At 47.4% G+C, this 13,500-nt stretch overlaps 1 protein-coding gene across 1 annotated transcript in view; it reads left to right on the top strand.

The window, feature by feature from the left end:
* The first annotated feature begins 469 nt into the window (after positions 1–469).
* The window catches only part of tbc1d15 (TBC1 domain family member 15), a 54,840-nt gene continuing 41,809 nt past the window's right edge, over positions 470–13,500 (top strand). Inside the window, exons 1-2 of the mRNA XM_033038182.1 lie at positions 470–569; positions 11,971–12,066. Coding sequence (XP_032894073.1) covers positions 552–569; positions 11,971–12,066 — 114 coding nt within the window. The 5' untranslated portion in view covers positions 470–551. The remainder of the gene's footprint in view (positions 570–11,970; positions 12,067–13,500) is intronic.

Raw genomic sequence — 13,500 nt, forward strand, 5'->3', positions numbered from 1 at the left:
TTTAGTTTAGTCAGTGGAATCATCCTCTCCGCATCCACTCTCTGCAGGCCTTTCACTGAGAACGTAAGTTTCAATGAGGTCCTTCTAAACTCCTGCGTATGGTGTACATTTTGGTTACTCAAAACCTATGGGATCTTTGCTCCTCTATAATCTTTGCTCAAAACAGCTCATCGACAATTGCAGGTAGACAAAAATGTTGGAGAAACTCAGCGGGTGCAGCAGCATCTATGGAGCGAAGGAAATAGGCGACGTTTCGGGCCGAAACCCTTCTTCACCAAACGAATACTACGAACTCATCGACAATTGCGTCGACCGGTCTGCAGAGGGCGCCGGCGCTGCTGGCCAAAGATCATATGATCTCTGGCGGAGGGAAGAGCCCCACCCTCTCACTATGGCCACGCCCCCTGTTGCGACCCGCCCCTCCCATGGCCCCGCCCATCCCATGGCCCCGCCCCCTCCCCGCTGGCCCGTCCGGTCGCCGGGTGCGCGCGCAGCTCGACTGTTTTCCCGGCCGAAGCACGTGAGCGGGTGACGTCACCAGAAGCGGCATCATGGCAGCGGCGGCCAAGGTAGTGTTTGGTTTCCTCGTTTTCTCTCCGCCTCCGGCCCTTCCCGCGCACCGGCCGCGTCTCGGTTTATCTGGAAGCGGGGAGGAGGGTCTTGTGCCTTTAAAGAGTCCACGCCGAGGCTGGACTGGGAAGCGGGTCACTGTTGACAAGTTGTCAGTGGACAGTGGAAATACCACGAGTGCAAGACAGCTCCCCCTTCCTCCCTGCAGCCCCCCCCTTCCTCCCTGCAGCCCCCCCCCCTTCCTCCCTGCAGCCCCCCCCCTTCCTCCCTGCAGCTCCCCCTTCCTCCCTTCAGCTCCCCTTCCTCCCTGCAGCCCCCCCTTTCCTCCCTGCAGCCCCCCCCCTTCCTCCCTGCAGCCCCCCCTTCCTCCCTGCAGCTCCCCCTTCCTCCCTGCAGCTCCCCCTTCCTCCCTTCAGCTCCCCCTTCCTCCCTGCAGCTCCCCCTTCCTCCCTGCAGCTCCCCCTTCCTCCCTTCAGCTCCCCCTTCCTCCCTGCCGCCCCCCCTTCCTCCCTGCAGCCCCCCCTTCCTCCCTGCAGCTCCCCCTTCCTCCCTGCAGCTCCCCCTTCCTCCCTGCAGCTCCCCCTTCCTCCCTTCAGCTCCCCCTTCCTCCCTGCAGCTCCCCCTTCCTCCCTGCAGCTCCCCCTTCCTCCCTTCAGCCCACCCTTCCTCCCTGCAGCTCCCCCTTCCTCCCTGCAGCTCCCCCTTCCTCCCTACAACTCCCCCTTCCTCCCTGCAGCTCCCCCTTCCTCCCTGCAGCCCCTTTTCCTCCCTGCAGCTCCCCCTTCCTCCCTACAACTCCCCCCTCCTCCCTGCAGCTCCCCCTTCCTCCCTGCAGCTCCCCCTTCCTCCCTGCAGCTCCCCCTTCCTCCCTGCAGCTCCCCCCTACTCCCTGCAGCTCCCCCCATCTCCCTGCAACCAGCTTGAGGTTATTTATTTAGTGCACTTGTCTTGGGATTATTGTTTTTTTAAATGTGTATTAAATATAATCTACACGTAAGAAGGAACTGCAGATGCCGGTTTACACTGAAGATCATGTGATAGGAGCAGAATTAGGTCATTCGGCCCATCAAGTCTACTCTGTCAATCAATCATGGCTAATCTATCTCTTTCTCTCCAAAACCCATAATCCTGCTTTCTCCTCATAACCATTGACACCTGTTCTAATCAAGAAATATAGGCACAAAATGCTGGAGTAACTCAGCAGGTCAGGCAGCATCTCTGGAGAAAAGGAATAGGTGACATTTTGAGTCGGGACCCTTTATCAGACTGGGTATATTGCGGGTTGACTGTGCGGAATGTGTTTACAGGCCTGTTATGCTGCTGCAACTAATAATTTTATTGTTCAGTGGTCATCATATGACAATTAAACACTCTTGACTATCTTGTGAATGGGACTGGAGGATTACTTCCCAAAGTGCTGTAATTTTCCGTGAAAAACAAACACAATGTGCTGGAGGAGCTCAGCAGGTCAGCCAGCTTCTGTGAAACGTTGCCTGTTAATTTCCCTCCACATATGCTGTCTGGTTGTTCCAGCACTTTGTTTATTGCTCAAGGTTCCAGCATCTGTATTCTCTTGCATCACCATTTCACAGTAGAATCTTGTGTGGGCAGTTGTTATGTCGCACTTTAATTTGTTTTCGTGAAGCATATTAAAGCTGTGTAATATTCATGTTAGGAAAGTACAGGAGAGCGCATGAGTTGTGGTTGGATCTCTGAGGTAAACCTTCTTGAGCCTTCATTTGATCGCTGTATGAAAATGAAACCAGTCTGATTTTGGACTCTTCCCAAATTTCCATAGATTGGGGAATGATTTCTTGTGATGGGAAGCCATCATATGTACCATTACTATTTAAGGAGAGAAAATAGTTAACCTTAAATCAGAAGTTGCGCAATTGGTAAAATCTATTATGAAGTGTAGCATAGCAGCTGGAAACTAATAATACAATATTGCAGAGTCAACATGGATATTTGCAGCACTGCCTTTAAACTCACTGTTCCCATGCTCCTTTCAAACTGGCCATAGCTCTTGTCCCACCTGCCTTTAAATTCACAGGGGTCCTCTTCCTATGTTACCTGTACATTCACTAGGACTCTGTTCCCATGCTCCTTCTAAACCTACCAGGATCTCCCTTCCGCTGCACATTTTGAACTAATTGGTTATTCTTTCCAAGTTCCCTTTAAACATAGTTACTTCACTGTTGAATTTATTACACTACTGTATAACATCTTAAAAATAATTGAATTACAAATGTTTTTGTATTATCGGAGTAATGTCCAATGATCTGAAACATTTGCCAATCGGGCACCATCAATGCCACGGCCCACCGAGTGCACAGTGACCATTGATCACCCATTCACACTAGCTCTATGTTAGCACCCAATCCCTACACGCCAGGGGCAATTTAGTGAGACCAATTAATCGACAAACACATGGGTTTTTGGGATGTGGGAGGAAACCCACACGGTCACAGGGAGAACATGCAAATTCCACACACAGCAACTGAGGACAGGAAATAACCTGGGTCCTTGGTGCTGTGAGGCAGCAGCTCCACCAACTGTGCTACAGTGCTGTCCAACTTGACTGTTGGAATGTTGTATTAGCCAGTTTCCATCTTTCTGCATACCTTATATAGCATGAATAGCCTACTATCTATGTTATCATAGCAAATAGGAGAAAACACTTAATACTGTGTGCTACCAATAGTAACAGTGTGAGTGAAATAGAAAATGAGAAATGTAAATGAGATAAGGTATAGAACAAGTACGACATACTTCAGGGAGGAGAAAGGGCAGATCAGTTGAATTTCCATCGGCATTGTACAAGACGTGTGGTAGTAAGTATATCCAGACTGCCTTAGTAGCAAGTAGCAAGTTGTTGGCCCTCATTACACAGGTTTTCAGTCAATTTATTTCCTGTAAACTCTAATGAATCTATGTTATGTTACACCTTGTTCCATGCCCACTGAATGGCCTGATGAAAAATACATATCTCCACATCCATCCATGGCAGTTAAACATCCCATCCCACCACCAGACTCTTAACTGCCTTTAATGTTCCCTACATTTCTCATAATTCTGGGCTAATACAGTTTTGGCTTCTTGCCCTTTATGATTTTAATCACTTCACTGTTAGCTATTATGCATTCAGTTGTCCAGAAACTATTCTGTGGAATCCTCTCCCTTGCCTCTGTCTTTCTATATTTATTTTCTGCCTGCTTGCACTCACTTATACTTGTTTTAACTATTATCTGTCCTAATATTCTTCTGACAGCTGTAATATATTTCATTTGCTAATGCTCCTTGAAGTTTTTGAGCTCTTTTTACAAGTTGTTGAAGAACATGGTTGAGCCTGTGGATGTTTGGGTGTACATTAGATTAGATAAAACAAATGTAGGTCCCTTGCAGTCAGAAACAGGCAAATTGATCATGGGGAACAAGGACATGGCAGACCAATTGAATAACTACTTTGGTTCTGTCTTCACTGAGGAAGACATAAATAATCTGCTGGAAATAGCAGGGGACTGGGGGTCAAATGAGATGGTGGAACTGAGTGAAATCCAGGTTAGCCGGGAAGTGGTGTTAGGTAAATTGAAGGCCGATAAATCCCCAGGGACAGATAAGTTGCATCCCATAATACTTAAGGAAGTAGCCCCAGAAATAGTGGATGCATTAGTGATAATTTTTCAAAACTCTTTAGATTCTAGAGTAGTTCCTGAGGATTGGAGGGTAGCTAATGTAACCCCACTTTTTAAAAAGGGAGGGAGAGAGAAAACTGGGAATTACAGACCAGTTAGTCTAACATCGGTAGTGGGGAAAATGCTAGTCAGTTATTAAAGATGGGACATTTGGAAAGTGGCGAATTCATTGGACAAAGTCAGCATGGATTTATGAAAGGTAAATCATGTCTGACGAATCTTATAGAATTTTTCGAGGATGTAACTAGTAGAGTGGATAAGGGAGAACCAGTGGATGTGTTATATCTGGACTTTCAGAAGGCTTTCGACAAGGTCCCACATAAGAGATTAGTATGCAAACTTAAAGCACACGGTATTGGGGGTTCAGTATTGATGTGGATAGAAAACTGGCTGGTAGACAGGAAGCAAAGAGTAGGAGTAAACGGGTCCTTTTCAGAATGGCAGGCAGTGACTAGTGGGGTACCGCAAGGCTCAGTGCTGGGACCCCAGCTATTTACAATATTTATTAATGATCTGGATGAGGGAATTGAATGCAACATCTCCAAGTTTGCAGATGACACGAAGCTGGGGGGCAGTGTTAGCTGTGAGGAGGATGCTAGGAGGCTGCAAGGTGACTTGGATAGGTTGGGTGAGTGGGCAAATGCATGGCAGATGCAGTATAATGTGGATAAATGTGAGGTTATCTACTTTCGTGGCAAAAACAGGAAAGTAAACTATTATCTGAATGGTGGCCGATTAGGAAAAAGGGAGATGCAACGAGACCTGAGTGTCATGGTACACCAGTCATTGAAAGTAGGTAATAATCTTCCTGCATCTAGCCTGTCCAACCCCTTAAGAATTTTGTAAGTTTCCATAAGACCCCACCTCAATCTTCTAAATTCTAGAGAGTACAAGTCTATCCAGTCTTTCTTCCTATGAAAGTCCTGCCATCCCAGGAATCAGTCTGGTGAACCTTCTATCTACTCCCTCTATGGCAAGAATGTCTTTCCTCAGATTAGGAGACCAAAACTGTACGCAATACTCCAGGTGTGGTCTCACCAAGACCCTGTACAACTGCAGTAGGACCTCCCTGCTCTTATACTCAAATCCTTTTGCTATGAATGCTAACATACCATTTGCTTTCTTTACTGCCTGCTGGGGAATGTTGGGGAAGTCCAGAACAAGGGGTCACATTTTAAGGATAAGGGGGAAGTCTTTTAAGACTGAGATGAGAAATAATTTTTTACACAGAGAGTGGTGAATCTGTGGAATTCTCTGCCACAGAAGGTAGTTGCGGCCAGTTAATTGGCTATATTTAAGAGGGAGTTAGATGTGGCCCTTGTGGCTAAAGGGAGAGAAGGCAGGCACAGGATACTGAGTTGGATGATCAACCATGATCATATTGAATGGCGGTGCAGGCTCGAAGGGCCGAATGGCATACTCCTGCACCTATTTTCTATGTTTCTATTAAGCATTTGCAATTTGTGTGCCTTTGACGCAGCATGTATAGGGGGGTTAACCGTAATGTCATCGGGTCAAATGGCGTGACGCATGGAGTAGCTCAATCCTTCTGGAGGACATGACAGCCTCCCACATACACTAGTAACTCACGAAACGCGTACTTTCTTCCTTGTTAAAAAACGCCGAAATAGTCAATTTTTGCGCTGTAAATAATTGTGGAGGGTGACTGAGCGCTCTGAACCAAATGCTCTAGTATCTTTGCTCTGAACCCGAGCACCAAGGTGTAAGTGGCCGAAGGAGTGCATCCCTCGGGACAGCCCCCACTCTCCCCCCATGGTCAGCGCTGTCCAGCCATGGCCGCCCTCTGCTCCGTCTCCCCCTGTGGGCCGCACTGTCACAGGCTGTGAGTCGGCAGCGGCCACACACGAGGCCGGGTGGAGCGGACACACGGGGACGAAAACCCGGCAACGTACCCGTCAGCTGCAGCAGAGTTGGGGACAGTCTGGTCTCACCGCCCACTCAAAGTCCTTGACCGCGCTGCACTGGCACCCTACCCCACCACCCCCACCGACCCCCCAACCACCCGGCAACGTCCCCGTCAGCTGCAGCAGAGTCGGGGACAGTCTGGTCCCTCCGCCCATCCAGAGTCACTGACTGCACTGCACCGGCACCCCAAACCCGCCCGGCCCCACCCCGATTCACCCCCCCCTCCCCCCAGCAGCGGGGACAGACGGCCCGGGGTCGGCGAATGTGGAACCAGTCAGCGTGGAGTCTAGCTGGGACAGAAGAATGGCCCACCACGTGTACTCCAGAAGGCATTGCGTGGAAACAGTACGGGTCGTGACCTCGACTGCCGTGCAATCTCCCTATTAGAGGTGTAAAACCTGTGAGAGAAACCAAAGGGCCCCAGGCCGTTCACTGCAAAACTTCACTGAAAGAAACAAATACAGTTTCATTGTAGTGTTATGATTTTGAATATATTGCAATTCAGCTGGACGTTATGTTAAATGGGTAAATGGTGTACAACCTGGAAATTCTAACATGCCAAAAACACCAGAAATATTAATTGAAAGATACAAAACTCAGGTGATCACAAGGGGAACATACACACTCCAGCACACTCCATCTTTGCCTATTTGTTTGACATAAAAGCTCAAAGTAGCAGGAATACTCAACAGAATAGCAACTGTAAAAAAGTGTTTTGTAAGTTAATATTCCTTGAATAACAAGGACAAATATTGAATTAAAGTATCACAGAATTAGTGAATGATGATGAATATTGATTGCAATACATTAGAATGTGCCAGGCAAGGAAAACATTTCCTTGACAGTGAATTTCTAGATATTTAAATTGACATTTTTTCATAAAGGAATAGATGAATAAGATACAAAGTTGAAAGTCAGTGAGAGCATTTGTGCAACATTGTTGTGAGCAAAGGAGAATTTGTGTAAGTTAATTCTTCTTAGGATAGTGCTTATCAGAAACTGTTATGAACAGGTTGCTGTTACAGATGTGAGCATAATTTAGTGAACAAATGTGACTTGAACATTGTGAAACGGGAATCTTTCTTTAACCATTATGTTTTGCAGTAATGAAATCATGTCCTAGATGTGTCAGACCCTATAAAATACTAACATTTAGAACACACGTAATCCTGACTTCACAGTTCGGCCCATGAAAACTAGTTGAATTTTCATTTGCAGACCAAAATTCCCTCTGATGCATTCAAATTTTCTGTGCAACACTCGCATGGTTAGCATTTATTGTCCATTCTTAATTTTCCTTGTGCAGGTGACAACGGGATGGTCTTTAATTGTTGCAGTTCAATTGAAAAATGAACTTTCAGGTTGCATTTAAACAGGGATTTGCATGGTTTTGACCAGTAACAATAAAGGAATGCTGATATGTTTCCTCATCGGGATGCTTGTCCTAGAAACTGCTGTTTATGTGGCTGGTCCAGTTGATTTTCTGATCACTTATTCCCCAAAAGTGGCCTTGATATCCAGGGAAATTGCTCATGTTTGGACCTTCTGTGATAATGGAAATTATAGGTAAAAATTGCAGAGAAATTTGGGAATGGTGATGTCATTTAGTGCTAAAGACAGGTAGTTAGACCACCTCTTGTCAGAGATGATTATTGCCTGGCAAAATGCGGCATGTATGTTGTTTGCATTTTTTGTGAATATTGCCTGCTGATTGCTGTACACAACACGGGTTACCCGCTTAGGTGATATGAAAGAAAATTAACGCTGACTATGATCTAAAATACCCATTTCTGACTTTTTCTGGAGAATACCTGGCACTATTACCATACTTCCTTTAAATTCACTGGGGCTCAATTCCCATACACCCCTGTGTCAATACCCATACTACGTTAAACAGATGGTCCACATTCCCAAATTGTTTGCATATATATAAATACTTTAGATGTATCCTTGAGATTTTCCAGAGTGTTTCAAAGACAAGTAATTAGTTTGAAATGCAGCCACATTTATTCTTTGGACAAAACGTGACATTAAGTAAGCTCCCATAAGCAACAGGAAGATGAATAATCAGTTATTCTAGTTTACTTATGTCAGTTAATAAGTTAAATGGGGGACAGATTGCCAGAAGAATTCTTGTGTATGCTTCATCAAAATGTACATCCAAGCAGATTTGTTTAATATTAATGATTTAGATGAGGGAATTAAATGTAACATCTCTAAATTTGCGGATGACACAAAGCTAGGTGGCAGTGTGAGCTGCGAGGAGCTTGCTATGAAGCTGCAGGGTGACTTGGATGGGTTGAGACAAGTGGACAGAGGCATGGCAGTTTCAGTATAATGTGGATAAATATAAGGTTATCCACTTTGGTGGCAAGAACAGGAAGGCAGATTATTATCTGAATGGTGTCAGATTAGGAGAAGGGGAGGTGCAGCGAGACCTGGATGTGCTTGTACATAAGTCATTGAAAGTAAGCGTGCAGGTACAGCAGGCAGTGAATAAAGAATTCATTGCAAGAGGATTTCAGTTTAGGAGCAAGGAGGTCTTAATAATAATAATAATAATAATAATAATAATAATAATATCTTTTATTGTCATTGCACGTCAGTGCAACGAGATTTAGTGTGCAGCTCCACTGATGTACAAGAAAGGTAAATAAATACAATACATAAATAAGCACGCTGAATTGATTGACGTGACCATCTGAGGGAGACTGTCCAAAGGGGGTGAGTGGGGGGGGCACTCATTAGGGCCGGTTCAGAGCTGCTATAGCTCTTGGGATAAAACTGTTCCTGAGTCTGGAGGTTCGGGCGTAGAAGGCCTTGTAACGTCTGCCGGAGGGAAGTAGTTGAAACAGACCGTGGCAGGGGTGTGATGAGTCCTTATGGATGCTGAGGGCCTTCATGAGGCACCGCGTGTGGTAGATGCCCTCCAAGGCTGGTAGCTCTGTCCCGATGATCCGCTGCGCTCTGTTGACGACGCGCTGAAGAGCTCTCCTCTCCGTCTCCGTGCAACTGAGATACCACACAGAGATGCCATACGTTAGTATGCTCTCTGTGGTGCAACGGTAGAACGTTGTCAGCAGCTGTTGGGGCAGACCAGTCTTTTTTAATGTCCTCAGGAAGAACAGTCGTTGCTATGCCTTCTTGACCAGCGCGGCGGTGTTCGTGGACCATGTGAGGTCTTCTGAAAAGTGAGTGCCCAGAAACTTAAAGCTGGACACTCTCTCCACACTTTCCCCGTAAATGGAGATTGGGGCGTATTCTCCAGAATGGGACCTCCTGAAGTCAATAATCAGCTCCTTGGTCTTGGAGGTGTTTAGTGCCAAGTTGTTATTGGCGCACCAGTCCGCCAGGTTCTGCACCTCCGCTCTGTAGTTTGTTTCATCACCGTTGGTGATCAGCCCAATCACTGTTGTGTCGTCTGCAAACTTCACGATGGTGTTGGTGTCGAATGCAGGGACACAGTCGTGAGTGAAGAGGGAGTAGAGCATGGGGCTTAGTACACAACCCTGTGGTGTGCCGGTGCTCAGGGTGATGGTGGAGGACAGGTGCGGGCCCAGTCTCACTGCCTGCGGTCGCTCCGTGAGAAAGTTCAGGATCCAAGCGCATATCGGTGAGCTGAGGCCTAGCTGGTGGAGTTTGATGGTGAGCTTGGTGGGGATGACCGTATTGAATGCAGAGCTATAGTCAATGAAGAGCATCCTCACATACGTGCCCTGTCTGTCCAGGTGAGTCAGGACAGTGTGAAGGGCCAGAGAGATGGCATCCTCTGTCGATCTATTTGCCCTGTATGCAAATTGATGGGAGTCCAGTGAGGCAGGGATGCTGGATTTAATATGGGAGAGGACCAGCCTTTCGAAGCACTTCATAGGGATTGGAGTCAGGGCAACCGGCCGGTAGTCGTTGAGGTTGGTGATTTTGGACTTTTTCGGCAACGGCACTATGGTGGCTGTTTTCAGGCACTTGGGGACCGTTGCCAGAGATAAAGATAGATTGAAGATTCTCGTGAATACCTCCACCAGCTGTCCAGCACAGTCCTTTAATAATCTTCCCTGGACTCCATCCGGGCCTGCAGCCTTGCGTGGATTGATCCTACGCAGAGCGCACTGTACCTCCTGAGTGCTCAATGTTAAGGCCTGTCCCTCCGCAATGGCCGGGGTTATTCCACACCTGGTGGTTGTACAGGGCCCTGGTGAGACCGCACCTGGAATATTGTGTGCAGTTTTGGTCTCCTAATTTGAGGAAAGACTATTGCTTTTGAGGGAGTGCAGCGTAGGTTCACCAGGTTAATTCCCAGGATGGCGGGACTGATGTGTGATGAAAGAATGGGTCGAATGTGCTTGTATTCACTGGCATTTAGAAGGATGAGAGAGGATCTTATATATACAGGGAAACATAAAATTATTAGAGGATTGGACAGGGTAGATGCAGGAAAAATGGTCCCGATGTTGGGGGAGTCCAGAAGCAGGGTCACAGTTTAAGAATAAGGGGTAGGTCATTTAGGACTGAGTTGAAGAACCACCTTTTCCACCCAGAGAGTTGAGAATCTGTGGAATTCTCTCCCACAGAAGGCAGTGGAGGCCAATTCATTGGATGTGTTCAAGATTTAGCTCTTGGGTCTAAGGGAATCAAGGGATATGGGAAAAAGCCAAAAGGAGGTACTGATCAGCTATCATGATGCTGGCTGGAAGGGCCGAATGGCCAACCTGTACCTATTTTCTATGTTCTATGTTCTATCTCAACTGAAATCCCAATGACCAAATCACAGTTGAGGTTGCTGTCACTAAAACAAGCTGACGTTGATGTAAGTTTAATGCAATTTGACCTCAATTTTGTTATAGTTGGAACATAAAGCATACATTTGGATATTTGTAAAAGCAAGTTAAAGGACTGCTATTGATATGTTGTTTTTTTAATCATTCACTACAGGGGGCGCCGTCCTGTACGGGTATGGCTGCCAAGCCTGCAGCTGTCCGTTTATTCATCTCTTTTTAAATTTTTAGTTAGTTGAGTTTTTGTTTTTCGGAATTCTAGTCTTTTTTATGTGAGGGGGGGAAGGGGGAAACTGCTTTTCAGGGTCCCTACCTGGTCGGAGAGGCGGCTTTTCTCCGGGCTGCACCTTCGACCCGTCCTCGCGGCCTACCAGCGGGCCTGGAGCGGCGTTCCCTGAGGGGACCGCCCAGAACCTTGGCTTCGGCGGCGGCGCAGTGCTGGAGCACTATTGCGGAGCGGGCGATGCCTTGCCCGGGTCGTCGCGCTGGAACTCCGGTGTGCTGAAGACCGCCGATGAACATCGCGGAGCTGCGGGACTGTGGAGCGGCCAGCTGTGGGCGGCGGCGCTGACTTTAACATCGGGAGCCTGGGATCTCTTGCCGAGATCGCCAGTGGTGGAGCTCCATCCAGCGCGGCCTGTTGGCTTCGGATGCCCCGGTAAGGAAGCGGCCGTTCCAGGTTTCCCAAGCCCATGTGAGGATTCTCCCGAAGCCGGAGCACCAGCATCCGGCAAGAACGGCCTGGAACATCGGGCCTCCGTAAAGGCGACTACGGAGGCCTCAATAGGCCCAACTATGTGTGGACATGGGGATGGAGACTTGACTTTGTGCCAACCCTCATCATGGGAACCATTGTGGGGGGATGTTTTTTATGTTAAATTTCTTTATTATTGTTATGTTTTCTTTTTTATGTGCTGCAATGGCAATACACACTTCACTACACCAATTGGTTCTTTATTAAAGAACCTTTGAACCTTTAAAGTTCTGTTTTACCTTTATTCCTCTAGGTTGTATTTGAACAAGATGGCGTGTTCATTCATTCATACGCCGAGAGAAATGTTGAACAAGCTACACTTCGTGGGATTCTGAGGTTGATTGATAAGGTACTTTAGCTAATAAATTTGTTTTTCTATGACAAATATTTGGACCTGTTAAAGTCTCTGTCTCTTTGTAGGGTACGTCGAACAATCACTGTTCCAGGCGTATACTGGCAATATCCCCGAACCCTACCTCTGCTACATTGACGACTGCAGCGGTGCTCCCTCTTACACCCATGCAGAACTCACTGACTTTTTCAACTTCATGACCAATTTCCATCCTGCACTCAAATTCACTTGGACCATCTCCGACATCTCCCTACCGTTTCTGGATCTCACCGTCTCCACCACAGGAGACAGACTATTAACAGACTGCTACTACAAACACACTGATCGCCATAGCTATCTAGACTACACTTCTTCCCACCCTGCTTCCTGTAAAGACTATCCCCTACTCCCAATTCCTGCGTCTACGCCGCATCTGCACCTAAGATGAGGTTTTCAATACCTGGGCATCGGAGATGTCCTCATTCTTTCGGAAACGGGGGTTCCCCACTTCCTTTATAGATGAGGCTCTCACTATGAACTCCTCGATATCCCTCAGCTCCGCTCTTGCTCCCCCTCTCCCCATTCGTAACAAGGGCAGAGTCCCCCTTGTCCTCACCTTCCATCCCATCAGCCGTCGCATACAGCATATAATCCTCCAACATTTTCGCCACATCCAACGGGATCTCATTACTGGCCACATCTTCCCATCGCCACCCCTTTCTGCTTTCCGCGGAGAACGTTTCCTCCGCAACTCCCTGAAAACTCGTTCCTTCCCACCCAAACTACCCCCTCCCCAGGTACTTTCCTCTGCAACCGCAGGAGATGCAACACCTGTCACTTTACCTCCCGACTCGACTCCATCCAAGGACCCCGACAGTTTTTTCAGATGAGGTTCACTTGCACCTCCTCCAACCTCATCTACTGTATCCGATGTTCCAGGTGTCAACTCATATACAACGGGGAGACCAAGCGCAGGCTCGGCGATCGTTTCAATGAACACCTCCGCAATGATCAACCTACCTGATCTCCCGGTTGCTCAGCACTTTAACTACTCCTCCCATTCCCAATCTGACCTTTCTGTCCTGGGCCATCTCCATTGTCAGACTGAGGCCCAGCGCAAATTGGAGGAACAGCACCTCATATTTCGCTTGGGTAATTTACACCCCAGAGGTATGAACATTGACTTCTCTCACTTCAAATAGCCCTCGCTTTCCCTCTCTCTCCAGCCCCTCCCCCTTCCCAGTTCTCCCACCAGTCTTACTGTCTCCGACTACATTTTATCTCTGTCCCACCCACTCCCATGACATCAGTCTCGAGCCGAATGGTCTCGACCCGAAACGTCACTCATTCCTTTTCTCCAGAGATGCTGCCTGTTCTGCTGAGTTACTCCAGCATTTTGTGTCCAGCTTGGACTTGTTAAAGTTCACGCAGGCAGTGTCACTGCACTGCACC

The sequence above is a fragment of the Amblyraja radiata genome, chromosome 19 (assembly GCF_010909765.2).
Source record: "Amblyraja radiata isolate CabotCenter1 chromosome 19, sAmbRad1.1.pri, whole genome shotgun sequence".
NCBI classification, from domain to species: domain Eukaryota; kingdom Metazoa; phylum Chordata; class Chondrichthyes; order Rajiformes; family Rajidae; genus Amblyraja; species Amblyraja radiata.